Source organism: Diceros bicornis, chromosome 3 (assembly GCF_020826845.1).
Source record: "Diceros bicornis minor isolate mBicDic1 chromosome 3, mDicBic1.mat.cur, whole genome shotgun sequence".
NCBI classification, from domain to species: domain Eukaryota; kingdom Metazoa; phylum Chordata; class Mammalia; order Perissodactyla; family Rhinocerotidae; genus Diceros; species Diceros bicornis.
Window position 1 is genome coordinate 103,132,019 of NC_080742.1, and position 21,123 is coordinate 103,153,141.

At 44.5% G+C, this 21,123-nt stretch overlaps 1 protein-coding gene across 6 annotated transcripts in view; it reads left to right on the forward strand.

The window, feature by feature from the left end:
• Window positions 1-2,116: 2,116 nt before the first annotated feature.
• The window catches only part of DYNC2I1 (dynein 2 intermediate chain 1), a 66,798-nt gene continuing 47,791 nt past the window's right edge, over window positions 2,117-21,123 (forward strand). For 2 of the 6 annotated variants that reach the window (XM_058534310.1, XM_058534318.1), the window contains exons 1-6: window positions 2,117-2,455; window positions 10,749-10,802; window positions 11,361-11,793; window positions 14,218-14,309; window positions 16,748-17,056; window positions 20,839-20,894. In XM_058534310.1, coding sequence (XP_058390293.1) covers window positions 2,441-2,455; window positions 10,749-10,802; window positions 11,361-11,793; window positions 14,218-14,309; window positions 16,748-17,056; window positions 20,839-20,894 — 959 coding nt within the window. In that variant the 5' untranslated portion in view covers window positions 2,117-2,440. Of the gene's footprint in view, window positions 2,456-8,251; window positions 8,350-10,269; window positions 10,451-10,748; window positions 10,803-11,360; window positions 11,794-14,217; window positions 14,310-16,747; window positions 17,057-20,838; window positions 20,895-21,123 lie in introns of those variants that run through there. The other 4 variants (XM_058534295.1, XM_058534321.1, XM_058534317.1 and 1 more) reach the window with 3 other exon arrangements.

Sequence of the window (21,123 nt, forward strand, 5' to 3'; positions counted from 1 at the left end):
AGATGGGGTTCTTTTGCCTGATACACATAAAGGGCCAATTATTATGGCATCAGCTTTTGAGAAAAAAGAAAAACTTTATTTTGAGGTTGACCTGCAAGGAGACCGGAGGCAAAAGCTCTCGAATCTATCTCCCCAATCCAGGATTTGGGGTGGAATTTAAGAGGTTAGGGAGAAAAGGCTGGTACTCAGATATGCTGGCAGGGCAGGTTTTGATTGGAGGGCTTTAAACATTTATGGTAAGGTGTGGAAGGGGCTTTAACACCGGATCTTCCTAGACAGCGGACCCCTTTGCCTCTGATGACAGTCCGACTTTCAAGTTCCAGGCATGTCCTGGTCCTCTGGTTCCTTGGTGGGGAGAATCTTTGGTTCTGGGGTCATTTCAGATTAAGATTTTCTCCTTTACACATGCTCTGGCTACATGACTTGCAAATTTTTGGCTTGCCCCTGAGAAACCTTCTGTTGATAAGATAGGGTCAGTTTGAACTGGTCCTAGAGGGCCCGTGGTACAGAGTGTTTTATCAAATGACAACATATGGGAAAATAATTTGTCAAGTGCAAAGCCTTATACAGATGAAAAGCTCTTTTCATTATTGACTGTGAACTTGCTAAGTTAAATTTTGGGGGCCTTAATTTTCTTGCTTTTAAAAGGTGGGATGTGAGGTTGCTTTCAGATGCTGTTTCAGCACCTGAACACTCTTCTTTTCCTGGACTTGTCAGCGGGTCTCTGAGGTTATGCTGTAGCTGGGTAAGGAGCAGTAGACTCAGTGCCTCAGTTTCCTCATTGTAGCTCTGGATATCTGGTGACGATGTCAGCTCGGTCCTGCTGCCTGCCCAGCAGGGTCATCCCAGCCTTCTCTGCGCCTGGAGATCTGGGCCACTAGTGTCCCCCATGCCCCCAACCCAAACCTAATGCCAACAGGGCAGGGGACCCAGCGCCCCTGGAAATTAATAATCAGAAACCTCATTAAAACGAGGTCAGGAGGCCGAAGAGCCCAACAAGAAGAAGACAGACTTCCTCTGCCTGAGGCCAAGGGCTCAGCCGAGGAGACACGGTCCCACTCAGACAAGGAAAAGCCACTACATGTCCAACTCTCCAATCCTCCAATAAACTCTTTGTTTACAGTAGTCCCCCAACTTCCTCCTCCCTTCTCTAAGTTTTCTCCTCCCCTTCTCACTCACACTATTACCGCACAAAGGGCACCATCTGCTCTCTGGGAGACAAAAGCCAATCATCAAGAGGCAAGATGGTGGAAAAGAAAGGGCAGTTTATTACAGCTTGCTAGCGAGGGAGAAGATGGCCAACTAATGTCTCAGAGAATCATCTTAAGTGGGCACAAAATCTTACAGCAGTTATATAGGGGAGGGGGTTAGGAATGTGGACCCTCTGGTGTTACAGACTGGGAGTGCCACACCAGATCTTTCAGTTTTCATTGATGATGGCTATCAGCATGACTCTCTGTTTGGGGGGTCATCACATTCTGCAGGAACTCAAAAGAACCAAGTTATCATCTTATCACAGCTGGGAGGTACATGCACAAGCAGGAGTGGTGAATTCTACAGAGCAGTTAGATCTCCCAGAGGGTGCATATCCAGCTGGGTTAGTTTGTCAGAGGTCACTCAAAGTTACAATATGACTTCTTTTCTACGATATGGCTTCCCTCACATCAACCTTGTCTTGAACGGGTATCAACACTTGTGTTGGCTGCCATGGTTGCAGACCCCAAATTATAATTCTTTTTTGATCCCAAATAAATCCATTTTGCTGGAGAAATAACTGGCTATTTGTTTAAGGTCAACACCCCAGGGTAGCCCCAACCCAAACCTAACAACACAGCTGGTGCGCAACCCCCTGCCCCCAACAGTGCTCCCAACCCAAACGAAAAGTCGCTGGTGGCGGCACAGCCAGGCTGCCAAGCCTCCTTCCACGTCCCCCTGCCTTTGGGCGAGAGCGCCCTAGGCCAGCGAGGGCTCGGCCCTCCGCTGCTCCCCCTGCGGGTTGCTACGAGTCGGGAAGGCGCAGGCACACTGGGCTTGGCTCGGGCACGCCGGGCCTGCGGTCGCTCAGTGCTCCGCTGCTCCCAGCGGCCGGTTGCTAGGAGTCGGCCGTAGGGCATGCCGGTCCAGCGATTGCTTGGCCCTCCACTATTCCCCCTCCCGGTTGCTAGGAGTCAGGGAAGCGCAGGCGCGGGCTGCGGTCGGCCACGGGGCATGCCGGGCCTGCAGTCGCTCGGCCCTCCGCTGCTCCCTCCTGCCGGTTGCTAGGAGTCGGCCGCGGGGCATGCTGGTCCAGCGATCGCTCGGCCCTCTGCTGCTCCCCCCTGCCGGTTGCTAGGAGTCGGGTACGCCGGCCTGGCCGAGGGTGCGGGTGTCGCTGGCCGCCTCCTCTGGCCGCGCCTGGCCAGGCCAAGGCAAGCGGCACCGCCCGGGCCTGCGAGCCGCGATGGAGCCCGGGAAGGTGGGTGCGGGGGTTCGGCGCTGGCCCAGTGTGCGGAGGCGTGGACGGCCATGTCGTGTGGACGGCGCGTCGTGCCCTCGGGGCCTGTGTCCGGCGGCCCCGACATCCCTGCGTCCTGAAGCCCCATCCCGGCTCCTGGGCCGGCAGCGGCGTGGGTGCGGGGCGGACACCGCGGGAAGCTGCTGAACTGAGTTAATTGGTCCCACTCGCCCAGTTCCGCTCACTGGGCGGCCGTGCGCCCCGCTGGATTCGCTGCCCACTCAGCGGAGGCTGCCTGGGTGGCCAGGAAGACGGTGCCCCCGGAGCCGCGTTAGGACGAGAGTAGAAAGTATTTGTATGATTTTAAAAGCCCAAATAATGTTGAATGGTACAGAATTTTAAAGTCTCCTTTTACATTGTAGGAGGTTAACGATTTTTATCTTTTATTTTTAGTTTTACTCGCGGTTACCACTGATATCCTAAATATTATGCTTATGCCTTTATTTCTGGACTTAGCAATTTTAGACGCATACATATACTGGAGAGAACGGAGTGCAGAGCAGAGTGTGGTCGTGCTGTGTGATGATGGAGAGCTTCCACACCTGTGCTGCCACAGCACTAGAGATGTGTCTGCTGTGACGAGAGCCAGACTTGAAGTTATATTCAATTTTAACTAATTTAAATAGTCACTTGTCACAGCTTCAGAGGTGGAGGTTGCACTCAGGTTGCTTGAGTTTGAATTCTGGCTTCTGTATTTACTTGTATGACCTTGGGGAAGTTACTTAACATATCTTATTTCCTGGTTCAAACAGTCCGGAGGATAATAGTAGGGTGTGTATGAGGATTAAATGATATTTTATATGTAAAAGTGCTTAAAAAAGTGCTTAGAACAGTGTTATTAACACTCAATAAATGTTAACTATTGTTATTCTTGTGGTCTATTGATTCCTCACTAAAAGATGAGGAATTTAGTTTGTATACATTTCTTCCTGCCTTCCCTTGTCTCTATTATTTTTGTTTTTTTTCGATCATTTACTTTTATAATGTTGAATAATATTCTTTATTTGTATTTTGTGTTATATCAACTTTGATAGTATCTTTTAACTTCCTGCTGGCTACAATTAGAAAGTTGGTGTCCTACACTACCTTCCATTTATCTTTAAGCCCACCTACTTCCTGACCTCTGTCATCTTCTATAACATTCCCTTACATTTTTTGTTATTCTGTAACTTAAGCTTTCTTTGATTTGATTTTTAAAATAGGTTGATTTTTAAAATTGAAAACCAGTAAACACTATAGTATCATGATTATATAAGCAGTATTCACTGCAGAACTAGGTGGTATGATTAGACCAAAGAGAAAAAGCAGTCCTGTGTCTCTCCACTAGCGCTGCTCAGAAAAGTGTTCCTGGCGTCAGGGTCAGAGATCATCTTTTCTTACAGTCAGTTAGTTGTACCACAATGTACTTTACTTCATATTTGGACCGTGTCTTTTTTAAATGGCCCTTTGATTTTCCTATATTTTTATTTGTCTTCTTTTTGGCAAAAAAGAACATATGATTTTTTTTAACCTTATCACTTATATCTTTTAGCTTACTAATCAGTCCTGTTGTCTGTTTGACGAAATCTGCTTTAAAAACCTTCTACCCAGAGCTCACTGACTTTCTGTTCTAATCAGGGCTAATTGTTTTGTAGACGTTTGCAGAGGTGTCATTTGGGAATTTCTTTGTACTGCTGGCTTAGGTCTACTGTTTCTTGCATCCAGTGCCATCATCTTTTTTGAAATCCCCTCTTTTTTTCCCCCTGGAGTAAATCCTCAAATACCTTTTTCAACAAGGGTGTGTAGGAAGGAAATTTTACACTCTAGGAAAGTCTTTGTTATACTGACATACTTGTCTGAGAGTTGGTTCAGCATGGAATTCTAGGGTCAGGATAATTTCCCCAGGACTCTGAAGGCATTCTGCTTTTGTCGTCTAGCGGTCAGTTTGGCTGATGAGATATTCTGTAAGCAACATTTTCTTTCTCTCCAGATTTAGGCTCTTTTGGACATATATGGCAGTGTGTCTTTCGAGGGTCTTTTTCCATTCATTATTTTTGACATTTGATCATCCTTTTCGAAATGAAGACTCAAGTCTACTTACACTTCTAGGATACTTTCTTCTGTATTTCTCTCTATTATTTTCTTCGTTCTTTCTTTTTGGAACTCTTGTTCAGTCTCCTGTTAGATGTTGACCTCATGGCTCATATTTTCCATCTCTGTCTTTTTTCCCTATATTCTGAGCGATTTCTCCAACTTTATTGTTAGCTTCATTTACTTAGTGTTTTGCTTTGTTCGTTTTAATTTTAACATCAAGAATTCTTTCTTGTTCTCATATTGCTCTTTTTTGTAGTGTATGTTTTAACTTGTGCGTATAATATTTTAAAAATCTTTTTGAGGGTATTATTTATATGCCTTTTTTTTAAAATAAAGATTTCTCTTTATTTTCTTGGATCATTTTTCTTTTAGGGTCATTTTCTCTATTTGTTTATCTTGATTTTTTTCTTCTTATGTTGGCTTTTTCTCAAATGCCTTATTGACCTTTCATATTTATGAATGAAGTACCAGATTAGTTACAGTAAGTGTTTTGAACAGCAAGAGTTTGCTCTGCTGTTGGGTAGCTCAGGTTCTCTCTCAGGTCTCTCCCTGAATTGTTTGCAAAGCCCTTGTTCTTAACTGCTAAGGGAGATTCCAGAGCAGGCACTGAAATTCCTCAGGGATCTTCAACCACCCCATCTTTTATCAATAATCAAATATCGCCATCAGATGTGTGTTTGTCTCTTAGATCCCACAGAGATCTTTTCTCTCTTGTGTTTTTCATACATTTTGCCTTAATTTGATTATCTTTGGGTTTTTTTTCCTCATTTTTTTTTTTAAAGATTGTATTTATTTTATTTTTTCCCCCCAAAGCCACAGTAGTTAGTTGTATGTCATAGCTGCACATTCTTCTATTTGCTGTATGTGGGATGCGGCCTCAGCATGGCCGGAGAAGTGGTGTGTCGGTGCGTGCCCGGGATCCGAACCCGGGCCGCCAGCAGCAGAGCGCAAGCACTTAACCACCAAGCCACGGGGCCGGCCCCCTCTCATACATTTTTATTACGTAAATATTTCAGAGTAGCAAAAGCAACGACCTCAGGGCTGGATATTTCCTGGCAGCTAATGAATACCTACCTGTGTTAGGTGCTCAGTTGCAAATTGGTCATTAACTTTTTAGGAGTTTAACCTACTGGTCATTAGAACCTAATTATGTAATGATTATAGTGTTATAGAATTAATTAGTGTAGTTTGTTTCATAGAGTAAAGGGAAGGATAAAGGCTCCATGAGGGGATTGGAATAAAACTGTGCTGGACTTCCTGGTATTGTTTAATATAATGTTTGTGACGTACCAAGCTTTTCCTTGGCTTGTGTCAGTATACTTCTTTGCTCATGTAACTGCCAGCACTAATATAAGCAGTTTTGTGCTCTTTATTTGTAGTAAGATCATACCAAGATTCAGTATTACATAGCTATTCTTAGACAACTAAAACTTAATGGTGTGTTTGCAGGTGTTACACCTGCTTGAGAAGAGTAGTGGCAGTGTTTCAATGGTAGTTCTTTAAAAACACTTTAGTTACCTTGCTTACAGTGTTTGACTTTTATTAATTTTTATGCTCCACAAAAATTTTAGAAATTTCTAAGTTTTTCTGTTACATACCAAATGATTGGTAATGTGTGAGTTTATTGTTATCGTGAAATTTATTACTTATAGCTTGAAAGATGTAATACATATGTATATATGTTTGTATTTAGGTTATCTCTAGAAGAAAATACATTCCTACCCTTCTTTTTAAACGTTGCTGTGAAATACAAACTGTGCTGTAGCAGTTCACTGTGAACTAGTGTCGACTGTTTAGGTCGGTGCAGTGCTGTTCATTCTGTTTTTAGAAAGGCTGAATGTTCTCAGGTAAATCCAAGGGTTGGTTTTCACTAACCCACTTGTGGGGTTCTCTTGCACGAACCTTGACCAAGGTTTAGCTGGCTTCTGGCAGGCCAAGGCCACGTCCTTGGGACGACCCAGCCATCTTTGAGTTCCCCTCTGGGAAAGCTTGGGGCTGTCAGAAGAATAACAGTTTGTTGGGCCAAGGCCTGGATAGGCCTGCTCCCTTTTCTTAGGGCATTTGCAATTGCACATCCTTCCTCTGTCCCTTTGAGATACCTGTGTGTCTCTACAGCCCGAGTGTCTTTTTCAAGGACCCGAGAGCTGTCCTGGAAATAGAGTCTTCAGGAAGGATGGGGCCTCTGCCTCCCAGTCTTTGTGGGAGAGTGGGATCCTGACTTGACAGCTGCCAGCCGCAGACACAGCTGGCCTGGGTGCATTTACACTGACAACCCCTCTGTGATTTTCTCTTCCCTGGCTGCTCCCTTTGACCTGCCCAGTTGCCCCTGCACAGAGGAGGATGGGGCTCAGCTCTCCCCTGCTGTTGATAGTCAGCTAGTGTTGGGCTATTGGTCTCTGACCCCTCCCCACACTGCTCATCTGCAGCCAGGTCTAGAAGGAACTCAGTCCGAGGTCAGCCTCTCCTCTGCACAGGAGACTCAGTGCTGTCAGGGCTGACGCAGCGTCCCCACAGTAGGACTCCTTTCTGCAGATACAGCACACCAAAACCCAGTGTTCGTTATCTGGAATATTAGAAACGAGCTACCTGTTCTCAGCCAAATGGTGAGCAAACTGTGGTGTGTTAACGAGCAGTGATTGTAGGGAATAAGCAGTGGAGAAATCGGTAATCTCACTTAGTTTCCCTTTTCTTCCCCGGCAACCTCACTGCCAGGGAGCCATCAGTTACATAGTAACTGAATGAAGAGAATGAATAATAACGAGAATGAAGAGCAACCAAGAACCAGAATAGGCCAAATTTAATAATTTTTTCCTATTTTGAATTTGAATTGAATTTTATAATTAAAAAAATTCTAATATAATGGATAATTGAAAAAAAATTAAGACCGGCAAAGGTAAAGTATGTCTCAGTCTTAAAGCTGTGTGTGAACCAGCCTCACCCTCTTTGGGTCTTTTAGCAAGTGTGCTCGTCTTGTCACCCTCTAGGGTGGTGGGTCACACCCTCCTGTGGCCTGCAGTGGCCCTGTGCGCTCCCACCTGTGACTCTGGGAGTTGTTGCTGGTGTCTTACTGGACACCACGTCTCACATGTTAGGAGACACAGTTGGGAGACATGACTGCCAGTGCATGAACGTCTGGGCTGGGCTTGTGGCAGGGCCTGGACGGGAAGAATGGGTTTAGGAAAATGTGTTAAGAGAAGAAATAGTGGGACTTGGTGATGGATTGTATCTGATCCGAGAGTGGAGTGTGGATGCCCCTTCCACCAGGCCAGTCTTGGCAGCAGCCCAGCCACGGATTCCAGCGTGCTGAGATGCAGGGAGACAAATCTTGAGGGAGAGGGTGCTTAGCCCGAGGTTTAAAACCCATGATAGCTGTTCTCAAACAGTTTATGGAAAACAAAACAACTTGACTCTTATGAGCGTTTGTTAACATGCAGCTACCTGGTTACACTGAGATTTAGCTTTAGCTTTTGGCGAGTGAGCGGTTGCTCAGCTGTTGAAGGCAAGAGGGAATCACAGTGCTGCCAAGCCAGGACACCCAGAAGTGTCTTGCTTGAGTCCGTGCAGCTGGTGGGAGTTACGTCCACCCAGGGGTTTGGCGGCAGGTCCAGGTGGTTGAGCTGTTTGGTGGGACGTGATATTCCAGGGATCCGCATGCTTTGGGGAAACTGCTTTTCTCAAAATAGGGAAGCAGGACCAGAGGGGCTGCCTGGACACCCCCACCATGACCCCGAGAGTAAGGCTGTGCCTTTACTGCCTCTGAGTCTGGCTCAAGAATAAACATGGTGAGTAATGTAAAGAGAGACTGACGAGATCATCTCAAGTCTTCCACATAGTGATGTAGACCCCAAGATGAAAGAGCCGTGGCCTAGGAAGAGCGGGGCGCAAGGCGCATGCGGCCTGAGGGGCTCACTGGAGGTTGGGGCTGTGCCTGTGGTAACACCTCCTCTGTTAAGTCAGTTTAACCCACTTTATTCTGGAGGCAGAGGAAAGGGATTTAAAATTGTTTAGGGTTCTTTCTGTACAGTTCTCTGGAGAGTTTTGTCATGATAGGTATTAGTTCAGCTGATTTATGAGATCAGACGTGTGAGATGCTGGTTGGTACACCAGGTGCTCTCTCTGGGAGTTGCTGTCTCTCTTTTTCTGTCCATCTTACACACAGTGGACACTTTGTCTGGGGTCTCTTAGTGTGGATGGTGAACTCCATGGAGTTTAATTCCCACATTTCCTTGAGTGTGGATTGAGTGATCCTACAGGTTGAAGGTTTGCTGTTTAGGCAGCTCTCTGGAGTTTTTGTCTGTTTTCAGGATGTGGTTTATTCCTCTCTGAAAATGAGGGAAAATACTACCTTTCTACTTTGTGCTTGGAGAGTCCATTTTTTTTTTTTTTTTTTTGAGCCTGAGCTAACATCGGCCAATCCTCCTCTTTTTTTTTTGCTGAGGAAGACTGACCCTGGGCTAACATCCATGCCCATCTTCCTCTACTTTATATGGGATGCTGCCACAGCATGGCTTGACAAGCAGTGTGTCGGTGCGCGCCTGGGATCTGAACCGGCGAACCCTGGGTTGCCTCAGCGGAGCGTGCGCACTTAACTGCTTGCTCCAGCGGGCCGGCCCTGGAGAGTCCATTTTAATTTAACTTGCCCACCTCCCCAGGGAAGGGGCTGAAATGTCGGTTGATTGGGTCTTTAAAAGACCTTGGCAGAGCAGGGGGTAAACAAGTTAGGCCCCTTATCTGAAGCGCTGTGTCCATGCACGTGCCAGGTGTGCATAGTTTCTGGGAATACGTGTGATACTGGGGGCTGTGAGGGGGCAGGAAGGAGCTCTGTGTCATTTTATAACCTGAGAAATGTAAAAGAAAGAAAAAGGAAAGAAAGGAAAGCTTCAGGACTAAGCAGTGTTGGTGCCTAAATTTAAGTGTCTGAAGCTGGGTTTCTGTTGGTGAAAACTAGAGAGGCAGAAGAGGGATCCCTGTGGTCTCTGTTGGAGGTTTGTTGCCTTCAGTGTTTTTACTTCATGAGTAATGTAATTACAACCATTAAGAAGCCCAGTCGGGTGGGTTTTCTGACATATTTACTCTTCGCATTCCTGGCTGCAGCCTTTGCAACCCTGCAGAGGGTTTCCGCTCTGTCATCGTCTCTTCCAGCAGCACAGGCTCTCTTGGTTGAGTTGCACCGTTCCGTTGTTATCCACTGTATGTGTGAAGGGTCCTGGAAGAGGGCAGCTGCCAGGCAGGAATGCTGCGGAGGCATCTGCTCATCAGGCAGCCAGAGACACTGTTGGGAGGAGGGACTGATACCCCACTGGGTGGGACGGGCGTCCCTGGTGAGACCCAGCCCTTGGTGTGCGTTCTTGACCTGCGCAGAAAGAATTCAAGAGCGGGTCAGGAGAGATTATGCAAGTTTATTTGAGAGACAAAAGCCAGGCTGATTAGAAAGAAACTGAGGAAGGAAAGCAGGCCAGGCTGACCAGCCCCGAGTAGGGATCTGGGGTGCTGATTTATAGTAGTTGAAGTGGGCAGCTGGGACTGGTCAGTTTGAAGTCGAGAGTTGGGTTGGCAGCTGGGGACTGGTGTCAGTCTCCGGGCCAGGTGGCCATTTCCTGTAGGCCAGGCACCAAGCTGGTGACCAGACCGCTGATTAGCTAGGCACGGGGAGGGTGGTGTTAGGCAAGGGGAGGGGATGTTAGACAAGCGGGGGGTATGTTTGTGGAGCATGGAGTTTCTGGAACTTGTGAGTCTCTGGCCGATGGTTAATCCCAGATGCTGGATGACAGCTGCATCCTGCCGCTGCGCTGCCTGCTGCTCAAGAGACAGTTTTTTTTTTTCCTGCCTTTTCCTGTCTCAGGAGCAGGCACTGGCAGGCCGGCTGTGGGTGATGTGGGGAAGGTGAGGAGTGCGTTTTACCTAGGCTTAGCTGAGCCTTGAAGCAGCATGAAGGTTTACATGATGAAGTAGCCAAAGGCACACATTCCATAATCATTTATAGGAAATTTTAGACTAGTGGGTAATTTTTTAAAGTCTGCATTTCTATTGCCTTTTGTTATCATCGATAGACAGTCATTTCTTGCATATCAAGCACCAATTGCCATCGACTTAAATAGCCTAATGAAAAAACAGCTCAGTAGAATGTACAAAATTAGATACGTTACACTTTAAAATTCTAACTTTATACTTTTCTTTCTAGAGAAGATCCAAAGATGATACTTGGAAAGCAGACGACCTCAGAAAACACCTTTGGGTATGGTATTTTAAAGGTTTGGGTTGGGCTCCGTTTGGACCCTGGATGGTCTTGGGCAGTTTGACCTGGTTCTCAGCCCTGTCCGGCTCTGTGTCTGTGGGCTCCCTCAGAGTAAAGCCGTGTGGGTGATAGCTCCCAACCGCTGTGGGGTAGGGTTTCCTAGCCCTGCATGGCACCCACCAGCTCAATTGGGTTCTGTTGTAGTTCAGGGCTTGGGCAGGCTGTGTGTGTCTGTGGCGGTGTGTGTACATGCGTGTGGTGTGTGCAGTGTGTGTGTGGTCCGTGTGCCTGTGTGGAGGGGCTGGGAGTTGAGCTGGAGGCCTCCTGGGAGTTTCATAGTGAGGGTCCTTGTTCTTTGGGACCCAGGTGGTTAGTGTCTGAGAAGACAGGCATTTCTCAGCAGAAATGCTAAGTCTGACTCCACTTTCTGTGGGTTTGGAGACTCTTTGTCCAGGCCCATCTTGCTGGGATGGAAAGCAGTTGAAGCCAGTGTATTTTAAGATCCTTCAGTGAGTATGACCCTCACGTTCAGAAGCCTGCTTTCTTTTTCTTGTTTAGGCTGCACAATCAGCTAGTCCCAAGGAAGATAAGAAACACAGCGAGAAGCTGCCACCTAGGGAGTCAGAAATGGACGTCCTGGAATACAAGGAGCACAAACACAGGGAGCCCGACGGAGACACCAGACGCAGAGAGAGGATGGCCGAGAGAGATGGCCACGCCTCCAGGGAGAAGGCTCCAGGGGAGAGAGACAGAGAAAAGCCCCGGGAAAGGAAAAAGGACGCCAAAGACCGGGACAGAGGAAAGCTTAAGGAGAAGTACCAAGAGCAGGATGCAGAGAAGTCCCACAGGAGAGGAAAAGACAAAGAAAAGGACCAAGACCGCAGAGCCAGGAGGGAGGAGCTGACGCAGGCGGCTGCCTACCACAACCTGCTGGGCCGGGACATGCAAGGCCGGCAGCCCCTGCAGAGAGCTGAGCACAAGATGCCAGCAGGTGCGCGTGCGCCCGCCAGGCTGTCTTTGGTGTTGAGTCCCTTTGAGCTGGTGTGATTCCCACTCCCTCCTGAGTGTTGCTGAGCTGTTTGTTACATCTTGATGTCTCTGTTTCTCTTTAAAAGGGCTTACTGTTTGGGGGCATTCTCCTCTCTTGAAGTGTTCACTCATCCTTTTGTTTTCTCTCATGGCTTTTGTAAATGTCTTAGCTTTGGATTTGAAGTAAGAGGCCCGTGTTGTACTTGCATGTGTGCGTGTGTGTGTGTGTGTGTGTGTACTTTTCGTTGTTGTTTCCTTTTTGATATTTTAAAAACTCAGTGAATGAAAGGAGTAACAATTTTCTCATTGTTTGCTAGAATTTTGCTATTGAAACGTATTTTGGATTTATTATCTGAGTAAATCTCAATCCACATCATAAATAAACAAAATAATGCTCTGTGATAAAAATAATTCCTCAAAAGTGTCAGTTTTATTTTAAGCAATATTTAAATATTATTTATCTAAATTCCTAGGAATTCTAAGGTAATGGTAGATGCTTTTTACCTCCCAAAATGGAAGTATCATCACTATTTTTTATTATACAAATACTATATGCCTCTTATAAAAAATTCAAACTAGCCAACATAAACAAAAAAGGAATATATTAGAAGAATATGTAATGACTCTTAGAATCATCAGAAGGCTTGAGGGCCTGGCTTGGAAACAATGGAAGCCACAGCCTTTTTCCGTGGTCCCTGTTACCCACCACTCCCGCCTGCTGCTGAGGGCCGTTGCAGTGCCTGCAGACTTAGCGTACTGGATAAGGCTCTAGGAACAGGAGGTGCGTTTCTGTTGGACATGGTGTACTTAGGGGTAGGATTGTGGGTTAACCGGGATACCACTAATTAAGTTTAACAGTATCTTATTATCCATTGCCCCTTTTTAGGTTTGTTTTGCTGTTCATGGTATTTATTCCTTTTTTTCTTTTTCTTTTTTTTTTTTTTGTGAGGAAGATCAGGCCTGAGCTAACATCCGTGTCAATCCTCCTCTTTTTTTTTTTTTGCTGAGGAAGACCGGCCCTGAGCTAACATCTATTGCCAATCCTCCTCCTTTTTTTCCCCTTTTTCTCCCCAAAGCCCCAGTAGATAGTTGTATGTCATAGTTGCACATCCTTCTAGTTGCTGTAGGTGGGACGCTGCCTCAGCATGGCCGGACAAGCGGTGCGTCAGTGTGTGACCGGGATCCGAACCTGGGCCGCCAGTAGTGGAGTGCATGCACTTAACCGCTAAGCCACGGGGCCGGCCCCCCCGAGTTCCAAGTTTTTGCTCCCAAATTGGGCCTCATCCCTGAATTCTGGGCTGTATATCCTCCTGTACTTTGATAGTGCAGACTTAATGTGCCCACACAGAACTTCTGAGAGCCCCGCAGAACCTCCTCTGTGCAGCTTTCCCCGTTTCACTGGACGGCAGCTGCGTCCTCCTGCCCTCAGTCGGGGAACCTGGGATCACCCTGACCCATTCTTTCTCATCCCGTCTGTTGGAACCTGGCCCTCCTCACCCCTCCACGCCTGTCTCCCCTGCTGAGGGTGAGCTCCAGGGGAACCCTCTACCCCATTGTTTTGATCTCTTACCTCAGGGTCCTAGAAAAGTGGTCAGTGCTCGGCGAATACTTTTTGAATGAATGAAGTTTGTTCTAGTGATCTCTGAGTGTTTAATTTTGTCCTCATCTTTTAAAATATTGATTCTCTTAACAGTAAGCCTAATGACTTCTTTGACTGTACAGAAGTGAAAGTCTGGTGTTTCACTCTTGGCCGGTGCTGTAGGCGTCATCAGTGGTGGTGTGTGGCTCTGTTGGGCTCCCCTGGCAGGGAAAGATTGCAGGGTGGGGGTGGGGTAGGTGCCAGCTTCGTCCTCATTCCAGTGGTGTGGGCTGCAGGCGGTCTTCTTATTGCAGGGGCCTCCTGCGTCTGCTGCACCCTCAGCAGCGGGGCTCCAGGAGGGGCAGGCGCAGTTCCCCAGCTCATCCCTCTCTGGTACTGCCTTGCAGCTGAGCACTTGGTGGAAACATCTGCCTGCCTGGGCCGATTTTTCTCAGTGAACCGGGTGTGTTTCCCTGAGCACGTCTCTCAGCAACACAGGCACTCTGAAGGCATGCAGGTGGGCTGATGCCCCTGTTGAGTTTCCAGGGTTAGTCTGACATTTTCCCGGTTGCCTCAGTAGCACTTGCCATTGTGCTCTCCTTCTTTATTGTGTTTTATGTTTAGATTCTAGAACTTTCCATTCTTGAGATTGGAGAATGTGTTTTAATTGAAGACTGTGTTTTCATGTGTGTTAATATGTAATTTGTAATAATGCAGTATATACAATAAAGACTGCAGCAAGATGTGAGGAGATCTTCTTGATGTGCTAAAGTTTGGGAATGTTAAACATATGTTTTATTTTTGTAGTAAGTAAAGTAAGAATTGAAGAAACGGAAAGGAGAGATGAAGACTCTGAACGAGGAGACGAAGAGAGAGAAAGAAGATACCGAGAAAGAAAGGTATTCAGAGCAGGCTGAGGAAGGGTTTTCCAAAGAGTGCAAAGAGAGGACACTTGAAGCATTATTTCAGGAGCGTTTCTGGAGAATTTTGTAACACAGAATTCAAGGCCTGAGAAAGTTCTGGAGCACTAAGCACAGTTAGTTACTTTTCCGCGCGTAGGCAAGTGTGTTTCTCCGATTCCGAGAGTAATACTTGGTTACTTTGGAAAATTCAGAAAATACAAATAAATAATAAGAAAAATAAAAACGATTCCCCACTCAGAGATAATTATTGATAATGTTTAGGTATATATCCTACCAGGTTTATATGTATATATGTATGTATAGACTTTTTTCCCCTTAAATTGAATTTTTACTGTTTTATAAACTGTTGAAACTGAATACATTTTGGGCATTTTTCTAAGTTATCGTATTTCTCTATAATATTTTAATGGTTGCATAATATAATATTCAGTGATATGGATGTTTCATAATTTTCTTGACTTGTCTGCTTTTTTTGGACGCTTAGGTTGCTTCTAAATTTTTTTTATTATAAAGACACCTAGGGGGTAAACTTTTTGCATCTATTCATTATTATTTCCTTCTGATTAGTTTCTGGAAATGAACTTAGTAGATCAAAGTAAATGTAAACGTATCCCATTTGCTTTACATAAAAGCTGTAATTATTTATTTCATCAGAGTGTAATTCCCCATGACCTGAGCAGCAGTGGGCATTATCATGATTTGTAATCTTTGCTGATTTACTTCAGAAGAGAAGGGCACTTCTGAGTGTTTTATAGGCGAGTTTGCTTCTTGTGTGTGTTTGTGTCCTTTTCTGGTGAAGTGTAGTATTAATTTTAAGAGTACTTTCAAGATGAACTCTCTGCTACTCATTTATGTTGCTGCTTTCTGTTTGTTTTGAATTTTACTTGTGGAATCTTTATTTTTTTTTATTTTTTTATTTTTTATTTTTTTTGATTTTTATTGATATTTTAATGGTTTCTAACATTGTGAAATTTTGGGTTGTACATTTTTGTTTGTCCATCACCCCATATATGACTCCCTTCACCCCTTGTGCCCACCCCCCACCCCCACTTCCCGGGTAACCACAGTCCAGTTTTCTCTGTCCATGTGTTGGTTTATATTCCACATATGAGTGAGATCATACAGTGTTTGTCTTTCTCTTTCTGGCTTATTTCACTTAACATAATACGCTCCAGGCCCATCCATGGAATCTTTATTTTTACAAGTGAGTTTAAAATTATGAAGTGGTCAAGTCTGTCTGTTCATTATTTCTGTTGTTGATGTTATGCTTAGAGAGCCCTCTCCCCACACCAGTGTTATGTAAGTAGTCCCCCTGTATTTTGTTCTGAGTTCTTATAACTTCTTTTAACACTTAAATCTCTAATCCCCATGGAATTTATTCTGATGAGTGTGGTGGTAATCTAACTTTACATTGAGGAGTTTGGTCAAATGGCTTGTCAGCGTGTATTTCATTAGGAAGCTCATCCTGGCAGTGATGAGTGGAGTGAGTGGGAGTTGGGTAGACTGGAGGAAGGGAGATGAGTTGGGGGACTGTTGCGTGGTCCACAGGAGGGATGAAGGGAGTGGGACCACAGGGACCTGAGACGAGGGGCTGTGAGAAGCAGCACTCCAACTGTAGAGCAAGAATGCAGTGGTCACCAAGTGGGTGTGAGCAGAGGAGACCTCAAGTGAAAGGAAATGGACAGTTCATTTTGGGGCTCCGTTGAGGCATGTTGATGATGCTCCCAGAACTGGGAGTCTGAGCCAAAAATATTACATACTCACAACCTGTTCTACAAATTATCAGCACGCCACTTTGTGACAGATATCCCCAGTTATTACTGAGTGTCTACAGTGGTTTGGGGGCTGCAGAGATGACTGTCTAAACGATGGTGCCCAGTTTTAAGAATCTACCTGGGTCGGAGGAAGCAGATAGGAGGGATAGACTGATGGGGACACGCTGTTGAGAGAGGTACAGCGGTGTGCTGCTCACAGAAGCTAATGTCTTCCTGGAGAAGTCACATACGTGTCACAGGAAGGGCTTACGTGTTGATGGAGCTCAGGATGTGTAGGAATTGGGGAGAGGGTGACAAGAATGACAAAGTCGAGACTGGAGAGGAGAGTAGAGGCTGGACTGTGCAGGGCCGTGTTTGCCATGCTGAGGAGTTTGGATGTTGTTTCCCACATCAGGGTGAGGACACTTGGCTGCAGTGTCGCTGTTGTCCTGTAGGGTCGGGTGGCTGAAGCATCTGAAGTGGAGCAGAGGGTTTTCCCTTTCCGGAAGCTCGTCACCAGACTAAGTTTTTAGGAAGGTGCCTGCAGCAGGATAGAAGAGTGAGGGGCAGCGGTAGTTCTATGGCTTCCCCCCTTTATCGTAACAGGTGCAAGACAGTGTTTCATGTGCTCATGCCTTTTTCCATATGTCACGTTCAAAGTTGCAGTATGGTGACAGCAAAGACAATCCTCTTAAGTACTGGCTTTATAAAGAAGAAGGTGAAAGAAGACGCAGGAGGCATAAAGAACCAGATCGAGAAAAGAAACATCAAGAAAAAAGCAGCACAAGGGAGAAAAAAGAGAAGTATTCAAAAGAACCAAGGACTCCATCCTCTGACAAGGAAGGAGAGGAGAGACATAAGAAGAAACGACACAGTGAAGGCTTTTGTCTGGATGATGAGAGATACTGGGGTGGCGTGGATAAAAAAGAGAGGTCGTCGAAGGAAGAGCCTAAGAAAAGGGAATGCAAGGTACCTTTTTCTGATGCCCCGTTGCCTCTCTAGTCACCCTAAGATCAGCCCTCTAGAGGGAAGTCCTGTCGAACGCAGCCAGATGGTAAGACTTGTTGCCTGAGAGTAGAAACCTTGGTAAAAATGTGATTCAAGTCTATGTCATGTGATCAGTAGAGAGATGACTGATCTTCTAGGAAATATGAAGCTGAATCTTCTAATTATGTCGTGAATGTACTTTTAGTATATATTAAGAAATCTATCATAACATTTTGAAATTTTACAGAAAAGGAAGCTGATATTTTTTAAAGTGGAAATTAAGTAAATAATTTAGCAAAATGTTTCAACCAGAATTGGTAGTATAAATTTGCAAAAAAAAGAAAAAAAATGAGAACAGAAAAATACAACTATTGATTGCAAAGGATCTAATTTTCCTCCCCTGTATATTGATGTAATTAGGGTAAATGCTTAGTATTTTCCTACACTTGTTTTAGTATCTTTTGTTCTCACGTATACACTTTTTGCTGTGCTGTTTTTCCAGAATCTGAAGCGAATGTGATTCCGTTCTCCTATTTTTTGGTAGTGCTCCCTTTCAGGTGGAAGCAGAATCTCCTCGTGAGGGTCAGGCCTTCAGGGCCAGAGACTGGGGTGGTCAGCCAAAGCTTGGACCTCTGATCGGCTGGTGCTTGTCCACGAAAGTGTGCGTGTGTTTGCTGAGGGACGTTTGTGTTAAGGACATCCTGCACAATCTTTGTGGTTGCTGCCTGGCCTGAGGAAGGTCTCCGTTGGCTCTCTGTGCTGCCGCCTGTGATGAGTTAGCCCCTCGCTTGCAACCTCCTGGCCTTTGCCAACCCCTGTCCGCAGGGCGGGGCTGAAGCCCACCCTGTCGTGTGCAGCCCACCCTGTTGTGTGCAGCCCACTGCCTGCCTTTCGGACCAGAGCATGGGTCGTGTTTATTAGCAGTTACAGGACGGTCCCAGTTCTCTTACACGTACATACACTTGTGGTGTCGTGGGCCCCTGGGTGTCCCTGAGATCAGCCACGTGTTTACAGTCCTAACCACGTATTTGTTGTCCACAATTGAGGGGACAGTAACTGAGAATGAGACCCTCATGGACAGGAGAAATATTCATTCCTCTTGACTTTTGAATTTCTTTCCCTAGATCAAAACATTTTCAGTATTTTTTCCCAACATTTTATTATGAACATTTTTAAACATACAGCAAAGCTGACAGAATTTCCACCCACTGGATCCTATCACTAACATTGAATTTGCCTGTTTTATATTCCCTAGATCAGATTTAGTTACTAGAAATGACATTGTTAGTTCCCCACAGAAATGCCTTTCTGAGACACGTCATAAAATGTACATTTGGCTTTTAGTAAGGGTGGATATAAGAAATGATCCCACGAAGAACATTGTTCTGCCTCTTTACAAAACCACTGCCTTCAACAATGCTCCTTCCATGAGGATTCACGTAATAATTAGTCCCAGGAAAGAGCTGCTTCTGACAGCTGACAGACTTCCTTTTTACACGATTTGTTCGTATTTAGAGTGGCTGTTGTGTGCCAGCCTCTGTTCTGGGTGCTGAGGACACAGCTGTGAACAAAACAGAAGGTTTTATGTTCATGGTGCTTATGTTCTGTTGGAGAAGCCATGGGATAAAGAAATAAACAGATGAGTATATAATATAAATCAGGAGTGATTAGTGATCATTAGATAATTAACTTTTTCTTTGCGTTGTCTTTCAGGTACTCAAAATACACTTTTCAACTTAGTTACTCTGTTAGCTTGGTGATGATGTAATTATTGCTGAGGTGACTGTAAAGTGCAAGGGCTGTTAGTCACTAGGCCAGGACAGCAGGTATAAACCGGGACTCTTCCCAGGAGTGTGTGTTCTCCTTACTTCTCTCTCACTCTCTCTACATGATTTTTTTTTTGTATGCTATTTTTTATTTATTTATTATTATTTATTTTTTCCCTTTTTTTTTTTTATTGCAGTAACATTGGTTGTTTATCTACGTGATTTTTGATCCATTATTTTAATTGTCTGTTTTCTATCGTGTGCCTTTTCCAGTTTTGGATTAGAGATGGGGGTATGATTAAGCATAATAAATATAACAAAGTGTCTTCTAAAGGTTACTGACCAATAGTGACTTTAGTGGAAGAGTCCAGTGACCTCATGCCTCTGTTGCCTGCTGCACGTTCATCCTCTGAGTGCTGGATCCTGCTCCTTTCTGCTCCTGGGTGTAGTGACTTCACGTATCTCTGTGAACATCGGTTTCTAGCCCAGAACGCTCCTAACCAGCCCACGTGGCTTGGAAACAAGGCGCTGAACTCATGCTCTCGCTGTGCCAGACCCAGGGTTTCTGCCTCCCCAAGTCCTCGGAATTGCGATAATGGCCTCAAAATGTGATAAAGCACTGTGTGATGGCTGGCTCCCAGTGCAGCCTGTCCAGCCGGCACTACCGTGGGTCAAGGCCCCTCCAGTGCACGGTCTCCTCTTCTCCCTCAGGTTTAATTCTTATAATAAACTGGATTACTTTTTCTTCTTTTTTGTATCTAGATAGCCATTAAATCATCATTTTTTCCTTGCCAGCACTACTGATTTCATTCTTTTTCCATTCCAATCTATTTTATAGACCAATGTCAGACTTTTCTTCCTGTTAAATATGTAATTATACTTTTTCCTAATTAATTTTGGAAAGATTTTTAAATAGAGGAAGAATAAAAACATAAAACAAAAATTATCCATGATCCCAGATGCAGAGGGAATCCATTCTGTAGTATGTGGTTCTGCGACATCCTCGCAGTCCTTTTTCCTGTACGTAAATGAGCTTTCTAAAAACACAACATTGGAATCATGCTACTTGTTTCTTTTCATTCTGGGAAATACTTTTTAATGCTAGTGTATGTAACAGCCATCTGGTATTCTATCATGTGGTCATAACCTCATTTATTTAATATTGAACATTCAGGTTACTAATATGTTTTGATATTATAAATTATTCTGTGATGAACAGATTGAAAATATTAGTACATATCTTTGATTGTTTTCTAGGAATAATTTCCTAGGAGTAGAATTCATAGGTCACGGAAAGTGTTTGAATATTTTTACTCTTGTTGAGGCTTTTGATCCATGGTGTGTTGCCCTCCAGGCTGACCTTTCCTAGTGGGTGGCTCAGTCCTGCTGTTCTTCTGCTCTGTGCTTTTTATGGATCAGTTCCCAGGTCTGTCATCTTCCTCTGCCCCAGGGAGGCACACTCCCCCGCCTCCCGGGTCTTCATCATCCAGGATTGGCCTCACACTCCTCTTCCTACCAGTGCTTTCTCAACAAATGTCTCTCCTTTTAAACAAACTACCTACATGTGTTGATTTACAGTCTAATGGTTTTAATTTTATTTTTAAAAATTCACTTGATTCAAGAGAAGATTGTTTAAATTTTTTTTCTGTAGTGCATACATTTGTGAAAGAGCCATATTCTATATGTTTGAAAGCTTATAATTTTAAACAGTGTAAGGAACTAGTCTGATTTATCTGAAAATAATGTGAAATTGATAAGTATAAATTTCTTTACTTACTGAGGTAATATATAATCGCCTTTTAGTATACCTTTGTTCATCTCCCTGATATTAATTACCTAATTTACTAAAGACAGCTAGTAAAAACAGTTATTTTAAAAGATACCTGTAGTGTAGATGCTGTTGTTAAATTTTGAGTCCATGCTTGTTTTACAGAGTTTACTAATTGCGGTTAATTCACAGTGGTTAATTAATGGTTGTGGAATTTTTTTGTTTGATAGAATGGTGAACACAGAAGTCGAGGTACAAGTTCAAAGAGAAATGGGCCTAGCAGCCAGTAAGAAATATCTCTTCTTTGATTGATTATTATGTATAACCTGGTTCTCACAGAATGCTTTAAAATGAGTTTTTCTTATTGGGCCTAATTCTAGCCAGTAAATGAGAATAAATTACAGATGTACTGCCTTTATTCTAGATATAACCCTCCAAATTATATTTTGGATTTACCAGAGGAGCTTGGAAATTTGTTATAAATTATTAGCCTGATTTTGCCTTTTTTATATTTG